The sequence below is a fragment of the Dendropsophus ebraccatus genome, chromosome 1, assembly GCF_027789765.1.
Source record: "Dendropsophus ebraccatus isolate aDenEbr1 chromosome 1, aDenEbr1.pat, whole genome shotgun sequence".
Classification (NCBI taxonomy): Eukaryota; Metazoa; Chordata; class Amphibia; order Anura; family Hylidae; genus Dendropsophus; species Dendropsophus ebraccatus.
The window spans coordinates 69,537,458-69,558,930 of NC_091454.1; the positions used below are offsets into that span (position 1 = coordinate 69,537,458).

The 21,473-nt window shown below is 44.8% G+C and overlaps 1 protein-coding gene across 2 annotated transcripts in view; it reads left to right on the plus strand.

Moving 5' to 3' along the window:
- The first annotated feature begins 228 nt into the window (after window positions 1–228).
- Window positions 229–21,473, plus strand: part of PPARGC1B (PPARG coactivator 1 beta) — a 77,313-nt gene continuing 56,068 nt past the window's right edge. For both annotated transcript variants that reach the window (XM_069972405.1, XM_069972414.1), the window contains exon 1: window positions 229–315. In XM_069972405.1, coding sequence (XP_069828506.1) covers window positions 244–315 — 72 coding nt within the window. In that variant the 5' untranslated portion in view covers window positions 229–243. The remainder of the gene's footprint in view (window positions 316–21,473) is intronic.

Sequence of the window (21,473 nt, forward strand, 5' to 3'; positions counted from 1 at the left end):
GATACCTGTCACCTCTAAGAGGTTCCGCAGCAGCTGGGGTGGTTCTCTCGCCCGGGCGGCGCAGTGGCGGCAGCCCCGGGTAATGTAGGACAAAGGTCTCCGGTGAAGCGGTGTAGTGGCAGCGGAGCGGTGCGTTGCCCCGGCCCCTGTGCCCTCCCCTTGCCGGCACCCCCTCCCTCTGCCGCCTCCTCCTCCTCACTGAGCTCTTCTCTCTCCTCAGTCTGGGAGCTGCACTCGCTGAAGATGGCGGACTGCAGCACACTGCTGGATGAAGCGCTCGAGTCCTTCGTGTTCAGTTACCTGACTGACAGCCCGGTAAGAGCAGCCCCCCGGGGGCAGAGCCTCCGCCGCTGCATGCAGTGCACGTTACTTGCCGTAGATGCACCAGTGACAGGTGGGGCGCCCCATTTTCCTGCAGACACCCCATGTTCTACCGCTTCTTGGGGGATATTTAGGGTGCCGGCACTTTATACCCGCTACAGCTGGTGCAGAGCCCTCCGTGCCCCTCCGCCTGCCCGGCATGCCCCCCCCCACTCTTCCCGAGCCCTCTGCTGCCCCCCATGTGCGTGCCGTGCCCCTAATATGCTGGTGTGCCCCCTGCTTCCTCACAGCTCCCCACGTGGAGTGCCGTCTGTGCCCCGTGCAGACCGGCCGGCGCGCCGCAGTGTGTGAACAGGCTGTCAACTTCATTCATTCCCGTCACCTGACACGTGGAGCGCCCAGAGCGCCGGGGGGACGTGTGTGCTCAGTGCCCGGGCTCTATACACCGTGCCCGTGTCCTGGCGCTTGGCACCGGCGTTCTGTTGCCCCGGTTTCCCATGCGGTTTTCAGCAGGATGTATCATGCGGTGCTGGAGGGGGCGTGTAGCCGGCCTCTGCCTATGGGAGCCGCTTGTGTGAGTCACTCCGGTAATCCTGTGTCCATGTGGCGGGCACAGTTCCCCGGTGCCAGGCATGGCGGTGGGCACGGATTACACCAGTAATAGCCCAGGCTGGCAGGATATTGGCAGCTGCGGCTCTTGTTACTTTGTTGTGATCTATTCCCTATATTGACTTCCTCTCCCATAGATAATGTGTGGTTGGTGCTGGGCACTGTGCTAGGCGTTACATCCTATGGCTCCTCATGCCTATAGGTGTGGGCACTATCCTTATAGACCCAATATGTGTCCTTCTACCAGTGCCACCTGAGGGGCAGAGCTAGGGGTGATGGCAGGTGAACCCAAAATAGCAGTATGATACCTACCATATGCCATGCTTATCTATGGACCCATTGCTGCCCTTATGTCCTACCATATGCCATGCTTATCTATGGACCCATTGCTTCCCTTATGTCCTACCATACGCCATGCTTATCTATGGACCCATTGCTGCCCTTATGTCCTACCATACGCCATGCTTATCTATAGACCCATTTCTTCCCATCACATTGCTGCCCGTGTGTCCTACCATACGCCATGCTTATCTATAGACCCATTGCTGCCCTTATGTCCTACCATACGCCATGCTTATCTATACACCCATTGCTGCCCATCACATTGCTGCCCTAGTGTCCTACCATACGTTATGCTTATCTATAGACCCATTGCTGCCCATCACATTGCTGCCCGTGTGTCCTACCATACGCCATGCTTATCTATAGACCCATTGCTGCCCTTATGTCCTACCATACGCCATGCTTATCTATAGACCCATTTCTTCCCATCACATTGCTGCCCGTGTGTCCTACCATACGCCATGCTTATCTATAGACCCATTGCTGCCCATCACATTGCTGCCCTTATGTCCTACCATACGCCATGTTTTTGGCTTCTTTCTCATTTTCCATGCTTGACTCTGTATTGTACAGACCTGTAGTGTGGTGCTCCAACTATTCCAGAACTACAACTCCCAGCAGGCTCAGACTGCCAACAGCTGTTCGGGCGTGCTGGGAGTTGTAGTTTTGCAGCAGCAGGGGAGCCCTGCTCTAGAAGATGTTACACAAGCTGTGTGTATCTAATGTAGAAGCAATATCACATTTCCATCCTGCCTCCTCCACCTGCAACAACAGTTGATACAGTAGAGTGGAGTTTGTCATTAGGCATACTATTTGTTTACATAAGACTACACATTTATGGAGTAGTCCAAGGCTATGGTCACATGAAAAACTACAATGGAAACATCCTACGCTTGAACATAGCCTTTTAGATGGCTATTACATGGATATTGTGAAACTCCGAGTCTGAGGAGTCGTGTTGGGATTAGGGGGTAGATCTATAACATAAGGATCGTCTTTGTGCCAGTCTTATGGTCGGTTTAAAGCGTCTATCTCTGTAATACTGTACATTACAGGCAGCAGCTGTAGACAGAAGTGTGTATAGTAGTAAGCACTTGTGCAATGTTATATAATGCCTGGCTATATACTGATCCTGCCAGGTAGATATATCCTGATCCTGCCAGGTGGTGTGATGTGAGGAAGTGGCTACCCAGTGCTGGCTCCATAGTAATGGTGTCCCCGGGTCTACAGACAGCATACACGGTTATGTTAGTGTCACTAGTGTTGGTTTCATAACAGCAGCGCAGAGTAGTGGTTACAAAACGGAGCTGTTCTGGGCATGTGTGTGATGCAGCCTGCTCCAGGCTATTATTATAGGCAGAGAAATCCTGCTATATTGACATTTATAATGGATGGAGACGTGATTGCATGAATCATCTCCACTAAGACTGCTGCGGCTGCTTCAGATGGCATCTTACTCCAGCTAGACTGATCAGGTCCTTGGGTTGATGCTTGTAAATGATGGGTAATGTTTGGGCAACAAATGCATAGCTGCCTTATGCAAGATATGCTCAGGCTTATTAATGTTAAGCTGGAGGATTGCACCATTGTGCCTCTATCTGTGTAGAAGGAGCCATTAAATGTATTGATCTGTAGTTACCATGTTGATATGTAAACAAACATAGTCAATGCCCTCTTACCTCAGTCTTGATCCCCATAGCTCTACCTTTTTACTGCAGCCTAGACTATGTTTCATTTACCCCTAATAGGTTCAATATGGCGTATCATTATTATTGCATTGGTTTACTTGTACATCAAGGATGTGCAGAAATCTGTAGTAGCAAATGTCCCTGGTGGTTCAGGGTTCTGACCATCTCTCACCTTACTGATCCCCTGGAGCTTCTGTGACTATACTTCCCTCTTTAGCAGACCCCAATAAAGACTTGTAGAGCATGCCATTTGTGCAGGGATCGGGGATGTGTCGCCATGAGCTCCAGAGGATTGAGAAGGTGAGTATAGCGCTTAAGGGTCATATTCTCATCTGCAGATTCTGCTGCATAGAGGATACAGACTCGTAGACAGATATTGTGTCCCCCATAGCATTCAGTGTGACAATTCTTCATCTAATCTATACACTCTCTGCAACAAAATTGACATGCTGAGGATTAAAAGACCTTCACTAAAGGTTGATATCCATTGTACAGCATTTGGAGGAGATTTAGAAGAATTGGGTTTGGAGCAGATTTCCTCTAGAATGGCCAATATGGTTTTTTGATGGACAGACAGTAGGAACTAAACAACCCAAGAAGTTAGGTCTAGGATACAAATCTCTAGGTGTAATGGATACCTGGCTCCTATGTATATACTGCAGATCTACCAGGAAATGTAGAGTATTTGGCCTGTCTCTAAGGTCAGGGAATTGGTCAAATGGCTGCTGGCTAGTATATTGGTGTCTGTTAAGCCACCTGTCGCCACATTAGGGGATGCCCACAAGCAGCTTGGTGAATTGTGGTTAATAGCTGCTGGCCCAAACAACTTTATGGAGGCAAGACTGGTTTCACACAAGTGTAACATGGTGCACATTTTCGGCTGTATTAATGCTGTACATACCAGCTTGAGCGCAGGTGGTTGGGCCTTGTGGCCATGATATGGGTGCACAAAGGTGCCGTACTACTCTTGGTGAAACCATGCTGTGTACCGTAACTGACATCAGGCTAAACTCGCTCATTTAACCTATGCTTATTCTTTCAAATGGAATATACATGTGTTTCATAGGGATAGACTATACAGAACAAATCATAGCTAGTCATCATGGATGAAATTTTATGGGGCAAGAATTGGAATTTCTTCAGCATTTGTAATGTCACAATATAATAATATGACACAATATTTAGTGTCTGCCTTTAGTATCAAAGACCTAAGGCTCCATTCAAAGATTACGGGGAGCAAAGGTTATGAGTGTAATAAGTCTCACAAACAGCAGTAGTAGCGGGAAACTGTAAAACCTGGATTAGATTAACACACAATGGACTGGAGATTAGCAGGGCACTGCCTGTGACATCTTCTATACATCCCTATGGGCATAATATGTGACTGTTTTATCATATGTTAGCACTGTGGGCCCAGTCATTGCTCTACCATGTTTATTTCATCTCCATATGTAGAGCTCTCTGTGTAGGCCCCAAGCATGCAGTTTATTGCTTCTCAGCCTCGCAGCCTAAAGCTACATGAAATGAGATTAGAGATCGAGTGGAAATATAACCCTGCATGTTAATCCCTTTGCTGGTCTGGCTGAATGGATGTTGCAAAAGTGATTAAATAGTCTAAGCCGCCTGGTAAAATATTACCCAGCGTATGTGTGGTCAGCAGTTGGCTGGTAATGCCTAGGTGCAAGTGTCATAAGGCAAGAGTGGCATGTGCTTCTGCTTGCGTGTCGCAGGACTGTGTAGTCTCTGATGCAACTGCGTGTAAGGCTTCCTGGAGCAGTCACATGCTTTGCTATTGTAAATTATAAATGGAAGGCGTATGTCCTGACGTCCCTATTACTACCTCACCAGCCCCCTTTACACCCGCCCCCCGCCGGCCTCCTCCTTACTACTCACTGATATGTGAATGGAGGCAGCTAGAGCAAAGTCTGCTTGACTGCATGCAGTGATATGAAGGACATGAGGCGGCAGAGCAGTGTGCTTCCTCCTAGATGTCTCTTCCTCTCTAACATGTGCTCTGTTGCAGGCCATTCACTAAGGCATTTGTAGGCCGCAAATTTTCTGAGTAGTAAGAAAAAGCCATCAAATATTTAATAATTCATATTCCGTAGGTTTATATTTTTTACTTTTATAGTAAACTACTGAATTGAGATGTTTTACAACTTCTACTTTACAAGAGTGGCGACAACATTGAATTTGCTTATAGTAGCAGTAAATCCACTTTGTGAACCTGTATTGCTCTCTCTTGCAGGTTAATAGACTGGTTTACACCTGCAATTCACTATTAAAATACAATTTGTGTCTTTTGCTTGAAATAAAAAGCTCCTGATTTGTGGTGGTTGTAGATGTGGGAATGGAAATCTACTTCGCTAACCTTCAGTACACCTCATATAAGTTGGCTCGGTGGCACAGAGTTCACTAACAACTGATTAACCAGCGCATATTCCAGAGTGCGGCCGGCATATTTATCAGGAGCTAGATACCACCGTGCTAGGCATGGGGATGGTATGTAATGACTTTACAAGTAGGTAGCGATAATGCAGACCTGCAGGCGCTAGTTAACCGGTAACAGAAGTGAAGTAAGCCTTGCAAGTCTGCTAAAGGGATTTACATTGTGTTCTATAAATCTCTTTGGAGTTTATTAGTGGGAGGCTGGGGCTTCAGGGCTTATTATTCTGTTTTTTTTATTGAATCATTCACCACATACTTCTGACATTTTGTGTTATGTTTTTGATGAAGTGGTTTCTGCATATTGTAAGGAAAGATGGCTGTGGGTGACATAGCAGTGCTTCATATATTGGGGACTTCTGTTGGCGAAGTTGAGATGTGTGATAACAGATGGGTACAATGGAGAATACATTTGATCCTAGGAATAACAATCCTACCGTAACCTTTCATAAAGTGCTTTTATGGGTATATGAGACATGGCAGATTATTTTTGCTGCGGAATTTACTTAGTATAAAAACGAACACTCCATAGTCCAACAAACTGACATGTTTCGGGCTGCACGCTCTTAGATGCAGCCTGAAACATGTTGGTTTGTTGGACTATGGAATGTTCATTTTTATACCAATAAAGATATTTGCATTGGTACCTTGGACTGGATTTGGATATCCATTTCCAGTATCCTGAATGGCTGCATTGCCACACAGCAGTCCTGTGCTCCATGCTTAGTATCGATAAGAAAAGCGGTGAGCTGCTTTATTTCCATTTGGACTATACCAACTAGTGTTGAGCAGATTTGCCAAACTGTTAGTGTTTCGGCAACACTCTCCGAATACGAACGAGAAGTTGGTGTCTGGAGAAGTTGAATGCCGCTCTAGAGGGGCTTAGAAAACATGGATAGGCTGTCCTGGCAGCCCCAACTTCTCCAGATGCCAGGAGTAAATGCTGTTTAGCAAGTCCACATCAGCAGCAAGATTCAAAGGCCAGGTCTGATTTGCTCATGAGTCTTGTAAAACAAATATATAACTCAATGGACTTTAATTTGCTCAGGTGTAAGTCGCCATATCTTTTTAGTATGTGGATGCGTTTTCTATACCATCATCTATGTCTGCTGTATTTTACTGTAATCCACTTTAAATTTCAACTTGTAAAATCTTTACCGAATCCTCGACATGTTGGCCATCAGCTACGGTGTTGCAGGCACTTCCCAGATATGCCCAGCACTGCCATAGTACCTCTTATGCCTTTGTTCCCTGTTGAGTAGATGCACAAAGAATAACAATAAGTAATTTTCACCATCTCCGTGTAATTGGCAGCACCCTCAGCCTCCTGCTGCTTGCTTCACAGAATGTGACAAAACTGCAGATTTATTAGACTTGTGATGGGCATTGCCACATTTTCCTGTGCTGCTTATGAAATGATTAAAGTTTCTCATACAATTTATAGTTTCTGTGGTGTTTTTTTTTTTTAGCTGTGAATTAAACACTGTATTGGATTTCAATAGTTGTGATCGGTGCCTTAGCAATTTATTCACTCGCTAAACTGTGTATTGGAGTGCTGGAAAATATCTTGTCACATATGCCAATAAACAGATGTAATGGCTTCATGACAGCCATGTACCCAAACCCAAGTTTTACAGGGCTCCAGACTAAAAAATTTACCTAGGAGCCATTGGCTCCTAACCTGAAAAATTTAGGCGCCAAATAGAATATTTGGTCGCCAACATTTTAAACCATGTAAAATTAATGTTATGTTAAATGGGACTTACTGTGTGCAGAGGCCACGGCAGCATCCTCCTCCTTTAGATCCTTTCTTTTCTTAGTTTGTATATGGTTGTCAAGTTGCAAGTTTCCATGTTGAACGTTTTCAGTCTGACTCAGTACTTCAGCCTCACTTGGCTAGCCTTCTAATGAGGCTTACTCTTCTGAACTTGAACTTAAAGGGAACCTGTCGACCCCCGTGCCGGGGTGACAGGCTCCCAACCCCCCGTTAGAACCCCCTATACTCACCTCATCGCGCCGGGTCCCGCTTCTGAAGATGGTCGGGTCACGGAGATCTCAGCCGCTGCAGCCCGGCGTGCGCTGAGAGATGAGTCCAATGCTCATAGAGAATGACGGGAGAGTCCAGCGCTCCGTCATTCTCTATGAGCATTGGACTCATCTCTCAGTGTGCGCGTCAGGCTGCAGCGGCTGAGATCTCCGTGACCTGACCATCTTCAGAAGCGGGACCCGGCGCGATGAGGTGAGTATAGGGGGTTCTAACGGGGGGTTGGGAGCCTGTCACCCCGGCATCGGGGGTGACAGGTTCCCTTTAAAAGCTTGCAACAGTCTATACATACTGAGCTAGACTTCTGACTGCAGCCATAGTGACCCCCCCCCCACAAGATGTGTATATAGATAGATATATCTCACCTAGTGACTAATGCAAGTGACCCCCTACAATACAGACACCTGAGGGGCCCTGATAATAATAATTGTGCATATATCTATCTCCCAGTGTCTGCAGCCAGTTTGCCCTACACTTATAGATGGCCCCCTCCCCTTATAGATGACCCCCTCTACCCCCATTATAGATTCCCCCTCCTCCCCCCCATTATAGATGCCCCCTCTCCCCCCCCCCCTTATAGATACCCCCTCCCATTATAGATGCCCCCTCTTCTCCCCCCCTTATAGATGACCCCCCCCCCTTATAGATGCCCCCTCTCTACCCCCATTATAGATGCCCCCTCCCCCCCCCCATTATAGATGCCCCCTCTCCCCCCCCCCCTTATAGATACCCCCTCCCATTATAGATGCCCCCTCTTCTCCCCCCCTTATAGATGACCCCCCCCCTTATAGATGCCCCCTCTCTACCCCCATTATAGATGCCCCCTCCTCCCCCCATTATAGATGCCCCCTCTCCCCTCCCCTTATAGATACCCCCTCCCCTTATAGATGCCCCCTCCTCTCCCCCCCATTATAGATGCCCCCTCTTCTCCCCCCCTTATAGATGACCCCCCTCCCCCCCCATTATAGATGCCCCCTCTTCTCCCCCCCTTATAGATGACCCCCTCCCCTTATAGATGCCCCCTCTCCCCCCCCATTATAGATGCCCCCTCTTCTCCCCCCCTTATAGATGACCCCCTCCCCTTATAGATGGCCCCCTCCCCCCCCCCATTATAGATGCCCCCTCTTCTCCCCCCTTATAGATACCCCCTCCCCTTATAGATGCCCCCTCTCCCCTTATAGATGCCCCCTCTCCCCCCCCCATTATAGATGCCCCCTCTTCTCCCCCCTTATAGATACCCCCTCCCCTTATAGATGGCCCCCTCTCCCCCCCTTAAAGATGGCCCCTCTTCTCCCCCCATTATAGATGCCCCCCTTCTCTTCCCCCCATAATAAAGCCCCCCCCCCCTTTCCTCTATGCTAAGCAATATTTAAAAAAAAAAAAACAAACAAACTCACCTGACAACCCGCTCCCCCGGCGATCCTCTTCTTCTTTAGGTGCTGTCCCCGGCTGATGCGCGGCTGCCGGGGGTGTTCCGTCCTATCCCCGGCAGCGCGGCGCGTCAGTGTACGCCGGGGCTGTGACTTCTGACACAGGAAGCGTCTCTGACGTGCGCTTCCTGTGCCGGAAGTCAGGGCCCCAGGCAGCTCACTGATGCGCCGCGCTGCCGGGGATAGGACGGGACACCCCCGGCAGCCGCGCATCTTAAAGAGACAGCGCGCCGCCGCCGGGGCCAGTCGCAAATGGCGCCCAGATTAATAAATCTGGGCGCCATTTGCAAAATGGCAGTCGCATTGGCGACCATTTTGGTCGCCATCTGGAGCCCTGTTTTAGGTGATCCATAGGCCGACACAATATGATTCAATTGGTTATTAAAAGGGTTACCAAGAATCAGAAAAACATGGTTGCTTTTTTTTTTGGGGGGGGGGGGGGGGGGGAAGCGCCACACCTATCAACAGGCTGTGAGTGGTATTACAGGTTTGCCCATTTATCTCTGTGTTGCTGGGTTAGAATTGCAGATACAACCTGTGGACAAGTGTGGAGCTGTTTTTTAAAGAAAGCAGCTGTGTTTTTCTAATCCTGGACAGACCCTTTAAGGACCTCTTAAAGGCATGTTTAATTCATACAGTCTCCAGTGACTGCTATGGGGACTAGCTTCCATACACATTAGATTATGCCTGGAAGAGGTCACAGTCAGTTCAGCTTATTTTAACCTCATTTGTAGGGTCAGGTTTACCTTCTAATGTTCCCATTCCTATCCAGATAATTTTAAGCAGGTCAGCCATGCACTTAAAGGGAACCAATCGCTGCCAAAACAGTCCTGCAGCACTACATACATTGCTATAAAGCCGTCAGCACTGATTCTGACTATAAAACTATTGGCTACCAGCTCTCCTCCTAGCCTCCTGAAAACTTCCTGTGCCGTATGTTAAATACCTCTATCTAGTCATCTGGGCAGTCCTCTCTAGCCAAGTATTCACAGCTGGTGGGAGATTTGTGCTGTAATCACACCCAGAAAGCCGTGATTACAGTTGCAGAGCTTGGAGGGGTGCCGTCCTGTATGCACACCAACGCCACAGCAAGGCTGTAGCCGAAACAGTCTATAGATTAGACACTGGCATACTCTCATGTCCGGCCTAGTGACGCCATCCGCGTCCATACAAGATTACAGGAGCCCCCCCCCCCCTTGTGACTCTGCAAGCCCTGCAATTGTAATCAGGCCTCTTGAAATCTTCCACCAGCCGTGACTACTTGGCCTAAGAGGACCGCCCAGATGACTAGCTAAAGATTAATAGCATGTGGCATGTGAAAAAAAAAGTTCTTTTTTAAAGTGACTGTACCACCAGGCCCAGGCTGAAGCACTGGAGGCGGGCCGACCCACCCTTAGTGGAAAGGAACTCCAGCCCCTCCATGACTTGACATGACTTAGAATCAATCGAACCCTATCATAGAAGGGCGGGGGTTTCCTCCCACTAAGGGTGTGTCGGCCTGCCTCCAGTCCTTCAGCCTGGGCCTGGGGGTACAGTCACTTTAAGGTCTAGTATTGTCAGAATATGTGCTGGGGGCCTTTTATAGCACTATATGTAACACTGCAGGGTTGTTTTGGTGGTGATTGGTTTTCTTTAAGGTACCAATGTAATAGCTGTCAGACAGCCAGCTGTCTTTTCTGTTACCTCCATACACATGAACTCTCTGCTTAGCTGAGCATTCAGGTGTTTTGGATTGAGAGAGGAGAGGTAATCCGCAGCCATTATCTGTATGGGGAAGGTAAGGAGGCCCCCGTACACATTTGACAGTTCACGATTATATAAAAATCCAAATGAAGATAAGTATAGATCTGTTATTTCTTATTGTCCCAATGTGCTGGTGTCCTGTTAATAACCGATCAACTATACAGCTGCATTAAATAAACCATCTTGTCCCCATTATGACTACACTACTTGAAGACTCAGCCAAACATGACATTTTTAAGAAAAAAAGTGACATGTTTATAGTTCATAGTGACAGCTTTTTCAAGCAGCAACTGAACCTTGGATGCCACATTACTCTTGCCTGGAGCCCAGTGCCGATGGCTCTGAGACAGAGTAGAAGTGGAGTATGCAAGCCTTGATATGCTATTGACTCTAGATTAGTGGCTGCAGCCTTTGTCCTGATGTCTGTGCATTCTAATCAGTATCCCTGGAAGTGGAGAATATTTCTCAGAAGCCCTGAGCAAGTCTTGTACACTACAAGCCGAAACTTTCCCAATGAACTCCTTGACATTTGTGCAAATGGTTTCTGTTTTAAGGATGGAAGGCTAAGAATGCATTAGGACGATACAGAATCATTCTGAACTTTGCAGAGACTTTCAGAATCCTCGACAACCTTTGGTAACATAATTGGAATAAGCTCGGAACAGGATTTGTAACATTTGCTGCAATTCCTGAACTTTGACACCAGTAACTATAAAACACATTTCAAGGAATTTTATGTATGTTATATTTAGTAATATATTAGATCCCATTTGGCTACAGCAATAATACAAGGGTCACTGAGACAGTAGAAAGTGCCAATCAGAGTTCTTGGTCTCTGGGTGGCGCTATACTACTAAAGCCTGTGTTAGTTATTTTACACGACCCCATATCCTGCCCATGACCTGTTTCTGATTCGCTACCTATTTTACACACGATACAATCACACAGGATCAGAGGGCATCTGGTCGCTTGTAGCAACAAACTAAAAACTCTATTTTTATACTGATCTTAGGTCCTTGCAAGTGTTTTGGGCCTTCCTCTGTGAACATGTTTTACATAAATCACTGTAGCAGAGTTAACCACATGCAGATTCACAGATCAGACAAAGCATTGATAACACCTACTATTTTGTAGGTTCCCCTCGAGCTACAGACTGCTTTGACCACTGATCTACAGGCTCCACAAGGCTTTTAAAGGTGTTCAGGGTTAACTTTTTCAAATTTTTTCCTGTGAGATCAGGCTAGCTCCATTCCCTGTATGCATCGATGAGCCTTGAGCCCCTATTACATGGGGCGATGAAGAGCAAACGAGCACTGTTAGTGCTCACTTGCACCTCGTTCCCCGTTTGCTGCCAGTGCTATTACAGGTGTTGGCAGCGAGCAGGCAAGTGCTGCGGGGCTGCCTGGGTGATCACTAAATCATCAGGGCAGCCCATAGAAGATAGCAGCGATCTGCTGCCACTGCTCCTATTCCATGGAGTCACTGCAACAGATCGCTAGTCATTTTTCTTTCAACATGTTGAAAGACGACAGACGACGGTCAGCCGACATCGTTCATATTGGCTGATCGTTGTCTTCTATTACACAAGACAATTGTCGTCTATAACGGCCGATAATCAATTCGAGTGATAGCGCCTTTAGGCTTCCACTTCTTGGTTGCTGTTCACCAATTCTTCCTTAGACCACTTTAGTAGGTACCAGGAATACCCCACAAGGCATCTCATACAAGAGATGCCTTTGTCTAGCCATCTCAATTTGGCCCTCATCACTTCCTAGTCTACACCACATTAGTTGTGACCTATTTATGAACCGGGGATCCCTGGATGAACAATGCTCAAGCCTTCTTTAAGATTGGTACTAGTATTAAATTTTGAGCAAGTCAATCTACCCATTTGAAATCCCTTAATTTATTTGAATAAAGCGATTCGGTTGCTTCTGCCAGCTGTGTCACCTCAATGGCTTTCTGCGCCTTAATGATGTCTGGTTAAGGGCAGATCCGACCCTTATCAGATTTCTCTGTGGTTACTTGTATCATAGAGCGGTAACAGTGCAGTCCAAACAAGCTCGATCTGTTTTCTGTGTGATTAATCCGCATGATTAGTTTGGTACAATGCCGCTATTGGGCTCCATAAATCATATTATTTGTACTGGTAATTGTGAATGCAAGCTGGCAGCATGGGTGTTTCTCAGATGTACATGATGTACCACAATTCTTCCTAATGTAATAAATGGGGTTTTGATGACAAGTGAGTACAGCAATACCCTTTACATTCCCGGTAACTATTCATGTGCCGAATGAAGTTCAGAGAAGCGAGACATTGATGTTGGTATAGGAGGAAGGATGCAGATTATCTACTAGTTATCTGGTGATCAATCTCATAAACCCAGGGACAAGCCTGTTTAGCTGCCATGTAAACCTTATTGCTGGCTTCTATAGGATCTACACAAGGCCACAGGCCACCGAAAGCTAATAATCTATCACGTGCTGCTATGTTCAGTTAAACTTTCAGTGCTATAGGCACTGGGAACGACCTTGGTTAAATAAAATGTAGGTTATTCATTGAAAGTTTAAGGGCAGCCAAGCATTTACCATGATTGGTTCCCAGTATCCCCCCTCCCTGGAGACCCTTGGTGCTTTTTCATTTCCTGCAGATCATTAACAAAGACTAGGAAAGGTGTCACGGGCGAGAGGACAGGTGCTGGCTGCAGCTGATTTTACCTGTAGGGTGGATGTATATGTATGCAAACCAGGCTTCCTGACTGTCTGCAAATGTATGAGGAAGTAATCCTGCACGTACGCTGTGTACTGTCACACAGCCGCAGCAGACAAACCGCATTCAACTCTATGGATTATTATACATATTCTGTGAGAAGAGGCAAGTCTAACCCTGCTGTTGCTGTTCTAATTCTATCCTACGCCTTCTCACTCACACGAGTCCCCATCCTACGCGCATATTTTTAAAAGCTGCAGCACTAAACGTGAGAGATGCCTACTGTGATATTTTCCTGTACGGACATGATGTTCGGACTCCATCAACATTGCCGGGTGCGAATAGGACTAGTATATTTTCATGGTATCTTTTATAATCAGTTTTTTTTTTTGCCAGTAACGAGAAATACAGCACAGGATATCAGTGTTTTTTATATGGTGTTTTATGCTTTTAATAAGCATTATCGATTACAGCGTGACTTTCTGCTGGGGCCCTATCTGATATACCAATGTAATGCCTAGGGTTCACCATCTATGGAGGAAAGCCAGGCAAAAAGGACATACATGGCTTAGTCTACCTTTTTATTTTCCGTTTCAAAACCAGCCAGAGCAAGAGAAATGGTTGGCTCACTAGGGGGCGCCTCACAGTTTGAGAAGCACTGTATTAAAGCAATGTGTAGATTATGGCCGGCATGACTACATTGACAGTAGCAGAGCTGCTTTGCTGTCAAGATCTATATCCATTGTGGTATTAGACTCTGATTCTGCTTAGTACCTTTTGCTACAGGACCATATGACTGACGGTAGACATTGCAAACTGTAAAACCTTTATGGAATTTTGTCTACCTGTACTCAAAGATTTAGCACTGGCCCGATCAGCGAGAAATCCAATCTGCTGTCAGAAGTTTGGGTATCCATGAATACAACCACACTGGATTGGTAGTGTGCACGACCCCCTTTCTGATCCGCTTAAGCTTGTGCACAGTTCTGACCCGGCATGGTCGTATCCATTGATACCCAAATTTCTGGTGGCAGAATAGATTTCACCCAGACGGGTCACTGTACTTTATAACAGGTACACTTTAACATAATTTGCAGCGGGCATATTCTTTAACATACTTAAGTTGTGTAGGACAATGCACAAATGTCCCCCCCCATCATCCCCATACTCCATAAGAAGCTCTTTTACTGGATGCATGTAACACTGACACAATTGGGGTTCATTCACCTATATCTTTATCAAATCCATTTGCATTTATTATCCTATTTCGAGAGATTTTTGTTTTTTATACCCTGTTTACACACCCCAGATAAAGTCCTCATAGAAAAAAAATGGCTAAAGGCTGGTGTCATGTGAGTATATTCCAGTTGTATTTTTGTATCTGCATTACTGACGTAAGTCCTGGCCTGACTGTGGGTTTGATGACACTTGTCAGTTCAGGTCATCAAAACAGCAGTCAAGGCTGGACAATGGAAGACGCCCTGACAAAGTAGCGTTTTCTGGGTGTCCTCCATTCTACATAAGAATAAACGCAGTCATGAAAATCTGGAACATTGCAAGCCCGTCTGCCACAGCGCCTGAGGTTTGTTATTTTCCCCTTGACTATAGCATTATTGCCCACATGGATGTGTGTCAAACGTTCAGTTCCGTTGCTTTGTATTTTTTTTTTCTTCCTTTTTGGAGATCTACAATGAATCACCCAAAGCAGAACAAAGCATAGGGAAGCATTTCCACCATAAAAACCCTAGTGCAGAGATCTCAGGCCATGAGGAGGGTGCGAGTGACTGCTTCCTTGTATGTGGTTTCTAAGAGCGCTAGGCCAGGATTTCCAGATTTAGATCGCGTTCCATTGCTGGCTAAAGTGCTGTGTGACAAGTCTTGTGACTCTGTATCAGACTGGAATGCATGAGAGGGGTTGTAAGGCGCTGCCTCTTCTCTTTACTGCTCTGTTCTGCTGGGAGAGGGTTTTTTGTGATTTCCTTTTAAAGGCATGATTCCAAACAAAACCCTCCTGATGTTCCTGGGGGGGCGACCACTCGCATCCTTCTGCTCGCTACTTTTAGAGCAGAATTGCAGTTTCTCATGTGATCGACTTGAAGTGGAAAATTTGCAGCCTCCATGCAGCACAATCAGACTGATTGTTCTCTACCTCCTCTTCTCTCACATGTGATGGTGAACATATTTCCTACCACTGCAGAGACATGATATGCAGGCAGTACAGAGCTGCATGGACGTCAGAGCTGACAGCAATGTGCAGCAGTGTTTAGCATAGAAATCGAAGCGATGCAGGGGAGCGTGCTTTGCACACATTTGTCCTCATTCTGGAGAGCTTGTCATGTTTTACATGGTGTATTGCTCTAAAAATAGCATAAGTTGTGTCAGCGATACCTATAAGTCCGCCTCTAGGTTCGGTCATAGTCATTCTTAAAGGGAATCGGACAGCTTTCAAATGCAGCAAAATCTATAAAATCAGCAGTGTATGCTGTATACTAATTTCAGCAAAGTCAAGGGGGTGATGGTGCTGTCAGGAACAATTACAAAGGGGGAGATTTAGCAAACCTTGTGCAAGGGAGCAGTTACCCATAGCAACCAATCAATTGCAACTTTCATTTAATTAGTTGCAATAGCGAACTGCTCCACTGGTGTGATAAATCCCCAGTGGTTATTTCTCCGAACCCAGATTGGGACACCACCAGATCTCACATACGTGAGTTTTGCCTCGTACTACTTGGACATGCGCAGTGAAGCTGGACTCCTTTCTGTAAAACAAATGCATGAAAACTGTGCTTTGGAGATTTGGAGGGGGCTGGTAGTAATGTAACATGGCTAGGGGTGTATGATTATAACCTTGGGGGGTAAGTTTAGAAACTGGATTATGTGACACATTATCATGCCATCGACCCAATGACTCTTCACTAGTAATTTGTATACAGTGGGTTTTATTCTATTTGTTGACTTCATAAATTTTGCTTTATTGGGGTATGGTGTTTTAGGGGCTATATAGGGATGAGTGAACAAGCATGGTCAAGTTTGTCTAAACCTGAGCTTGAGGCATTTGATTACTAGTGGCTGAAGAATTTGTATCTAGCTCTAAGGGCCCTATTACACCAGCAGATTATCTGACAGATTTTTTGAGTGACAGCCAGGAACGGATTATAAAAAGAGAGCAGGTAATAAAGGAAAGACAGATTTCTCCTCTTTTCAAATTCATTCCTGGCTTTGGCTTATCAGATTATCTGTTGGTGTAATAGGGCCCTAAGGCTGCCTGGAAAACATGGGTACAGCCATAGGCTATGTTCACACATGTTTGACCCAGCCGGGTCAAACAACAGCTGATGTCTGAGATGTTCACCCAGCCAATACTGTAGTATCAGCCGGATGAACATTACGTTATTTGAATTGGAATGCAAACACATTCGCGTGTGCCCGCACTCAAATTAGCCATAAACCACAATGTAAAGTACGGCCAGGAGCTGTACTTTACACTGTGAGCACAAGCTATTTTGTATAGCCACTGTTCACTGAATAGTTGCCGCACAAAATAGACCTGTCAATTATTTTGTACGATCTCATAGAACACAGGCTGTAGTATATACAGTGTGTATACATCACGGCTGTTGTTCTTATACACTTCAGGGTAAGCAAAACAACGTCCCTTATTGCAGCTTGCAAAAACTAACTAACATATACAGCGTGTGAACGTGGCCATAGGCTGTATCCATGTTTTTAGGACACTCTAGGGCTGCATCCAACTTCTCTAGACTCTGGTAATCAAATGGCCCACGCTCAGGTTCACTCATCTCTAGTGCTAAAACAGGTTCTCCAAAATAACGTTAGTATAATAGATGTGTGTAAGATTGTGGTTAAAAATGCTAGGTTGGTTAAATATATAAATTAACCTTCCATCATTAACCCATCCTAAATTTAATCATTGATTATTTTTGCAGCATTTTTTTTGTTATGTCATGTTATAGCCATATGTTGTTATTGTGATTAGTTACTATACCACATTACTACAGCAAGGGCTGGAAACAATGGTTCAGACTTTAGGAGTCCACCAGCTGTGTGTGTGTGTGTGTGTGTGTGTGTGTGTGTGTGTGTTTTTTCTCCCCCTCTAAGAGTGTTAGCTGTCAATTCCTTCTCATGTTGACCACAAATAATACCAACGACAGATCTGGGGTCAGTATGTTCATTTCGCCTGTACAAGGCATCACCACCGCCTCAGTCCGTAACACATTAGCATCTACAGAGCAGTAAATGGTCCACGAAATAAGAAGCTACATTGATCGGAAGCACAGAATATTCCAACGTCATTTTAGCATCCTCCATCTCTAAACATAGCTCATGCCTTGAATGCTAAAAGCTAGCGTGATATCACAGCCTCTGCTTCACTGGTCAGTAAAATGAATAGTGAATCCTATTCCCTGAGGATGTGCGTCTCTTGCACACAGCTTTATTGGCTTCACTTTCTGTGATCATATGACTGCCGTGCTCCTGTCAGGTGCATGATAATAAAGATGGGGGTGTAGGTAGGCTGCTATCTCTTATCTAGCCCTAAAAGCCTGGTTGTTTGGTGTGTCCATGGTGCACAGGTGGATGAAGATCAAGCTTAGTCAGTGTGACAGATTTATGTCTAGCTGATGGCTGAGACATCTGGACTATTGAGAGGATAACCTTTAAACCTCTTCTACTTGGGGGGACACGAGGACTGCTACTGAAAAGATTTGGTTATCTCTAGGAGGATTTGGGTGGCAACAAACATTTCTTTACCCTACTCATATCATACTTGATTTATTGTATATTCCTGCATCACCACAATTAATATACTTTTATGGTACATAATGCAAAGCTCTTTTCATACCCTTTTTTCTGACATCCAGCAAGGTATCAGTCTATTTGCATGATCCAGCAAGCAAAAGTACAGAAGAACACATTTCTTTTACTTGTCAGCTAAAATTTTTGGCGTCGAAATTCAGGACTGAGTGGTCCATCATCGGAAGGCAACAAACAATTTTTCTATGTGTTTTCTTATAGGGACCTCAACATCTGTTAAACAAGTCAGAAATGTCTCTGTCTTCTTAAGACTTTTATGCACCCAGTACAAACCAAAAAATAAGCCTAATACAGATCAATCTTTGAATATAGCCACAGCTTCTCCACTGAATTTCTTTCTTAAATGAATCTTAGAAGGCCACCCAGGGTTTTTGAATCCGATGGCCGCAGCTTATAAAATATGTTTATAGAGGCTGACTAAATTTGGTTACTGGGTAATGGTGGACAGCTGCCAGCCACCCTGAAGTGGTCAGTCTCGCAATAAAAGATCACTGCACCCAGTCCTTTAGGAGAGGCTGCCCCTTCTTCTATGGATGTTGACTTGTAACCTGTAGAAGCTGAAATGTCCAAAAAGGTTTGAATGATTTTTCCCTCCATTACGGTAGTATACCTTCTGCCTTGAGCACTGTACAGTTCTGTAATAGGAAGGGTAGAGGGGGTTGTCACTCAAAAGAGTTCTATTTCTGTACTGTGTGCACACTAGCTATAGCATTTCATATACGTAAAGCATTCAATGTTCTACCTCCTGTCTCTTGCTATAGTCAGTTGGCTACGCTCTCTGGAAAAAAGGCTGCTTATAACCCTTAATGGATTCCATTTTTGGATATCTATGGCTCCAGGGAAAGCTACTTATTCATGCAGGTGAAATTGGTCATTTTCTTCCATTACACAGGGTACTGAACACGGAATCCCCTGAACCTGCTTTGAACTGTATTCTATCACTGGTGAACAAATTTCTTGATATTTTACAGAACGTTGTGGTCTCATCTTTCTGTATCATACTGAATTACAGTGCTACCTAGCGTAGTGCATAAAGAGTACCTGGAAAAATATGATCAGCTGAGTCTTTTTGGACCTTTTCTTCTACTACCTCTTCTCCTGCAGCTTTTTGTTTAAATGTTAGGTGCTAGCTTTCTATTTGTGAGCCAGGAAGGTCAGGATGAACAGTCCTTAAGGCTGGAAACACACACAGCAGTTTTTTGGAAAACTGCTTTTTTGTGCCAAAACCAGAAGTGGATTCTAATGGGATGGACAATATAAAGGCAGGACTTCTCTTTTCTATTGGATCCTCTTCTGGTTTTCTCACAAACTACAGTGGCAGTTTTTCAAAAAAACTTGTATGTGTTTCCAGCCCAAAGAGAATGTATTTGCAGTGATTTTTCTTTTACTGAGTCAGATACTAAAAGTTGTTCTTTTATTCTAATGTTTCTATTTTCTGACAGTAGTTTCTTTTTCTCTTTTTTTTTTTTTTTTATAATTTTTATGGGGCTGCCATCTTGTCTGAGCTGTTTTTACAGCAAGCTTCATGGACATAGACTGCAAAAGACATAGTCTGTCCCTGTGCTCTGTGACCTTTGAAGTGGTCATTCTACAGGGGACTGCTATTGTCATCTCTATCTACTGATGTTACATGTTGCTGCAATGCTGTACAGATGACTTTACAGCGGCCTCCTCTTATCACCGCAGACAGAGCAGGAAGTCTCGGCTTAGTTTTTGCCCCAGTGATGAGAATGAGAACTGCAACTATAATTATTTGAACAGTAAGACATTTTCTGATGATTCATTAACTTTAAATAATTGAGGGTAGAATAGCCAGTATGTTAACAGTTTGTCTAAGCCGATGATGATACATGCTTTTTATATATATATATTTATTTTATACACACAAGATGATTGCCATGTTTTTAATGCCTGGCATTGAGGGAGAGGTTACTGCACTGGCAGAATGTATCCAGCTTTAATGTATAACTGTATGTGCAATGAGCCCGGTGACAGGTTCTCTGTATGTTATACAGAAGGAAAGGGATCCCTGTTAGACTTGTCACATGCCAGAACACATCCGTTGTACGTGTTCTATGGAAATCACTATGACTAGGCAACATCTCTGCATTTTTTTTAGAAAACTTCTGAGAACCTGCGTGACAGATGTATAAGAACATTTTCAGATAGGAGCAAAGTTCTCCAAAAATTTGGACAATCGCTTTCTGTAAGAAAGAACCATTGACAATAAAAATAAAGTCATAATGAGCCTCCCTATCGCAACCCCCAGTGATCAGCTGTAATCTGTGGAGAACCCGTCTGAAAGTGTTCCGCTTTTCTGCAGCGCCAGTGTCTGGGCTTTCTTTGGCTTTTCTTAGAGAGTGGCAAAAGCAGAGCACAGATTAATAGAAAGTCTGAGACTTTCTATGAATCTGCATGTGTAAAGGTGGAGTTCACGTGCTAGAACACATCCATTGTACATGAGAGTCACTGTGACTAGGCAGAATCTGCATCTACAAAATTAGGGCTAATCTTAAAAAGACAACATTTTTGGAGAGCAGTCAAGTTTATTTATTTATTTTTTAAACCTTAATTACAGGGCTCTTTTAGAATATAATGATCAAGCCGTTTTGGTCTTTCCATTATCTCATTCCATTTGCATAGTTTTTCTGTCAATATAACCATGATGTGTTTTTGTGGGACAAGGTCTTTTTGTTTCCCACCTTTTTTATTTGTACTTTTAGATTTATTGTTCTATAAAAATTAATGTTATAGTTTTATATATGCTTACTTGTTGTTCGTCCCACAAGGGGATTTTGACATGCTCCTGTTGAGTTGTGCCTATAGTACACTGCACTGTTAGTAGTCATGCTGTGTATTATGCTCGGCTGCACAAAGCTGACAGGCAATCTATTCATCCCTTCCATATATCGATATGGCTCTCTGCTATCTTGGAAATCCATTGGCACCTGCAGATTGTGTCATGGGGGTGGTGATGGGCAATAGATCCCTCAAACTGCCAAGATGTTGTGATGACTAGTTGACTGTGGCATATAAGAGGGTAAAATACCAGGATTGGTTGTTTCTACATCCCTGGCGATTAGAGCGGTAACATGACAGTGTAACTTCTGTGATCCCGTGATTCGCAACATGGAAGACCCACACCAGACTATTTCTGCCATCCGTAAAAAGATGTGTATGTGCTGGGAATAAGGCCGTTTAGTGACCATAATACAAAGGTATCTTGAGAGTCACTAAGGAGTTCTTGTCAGATGATACATGCATTACAATAATGTGTTCACATGCTAGAACACATAATTTTCCATGTT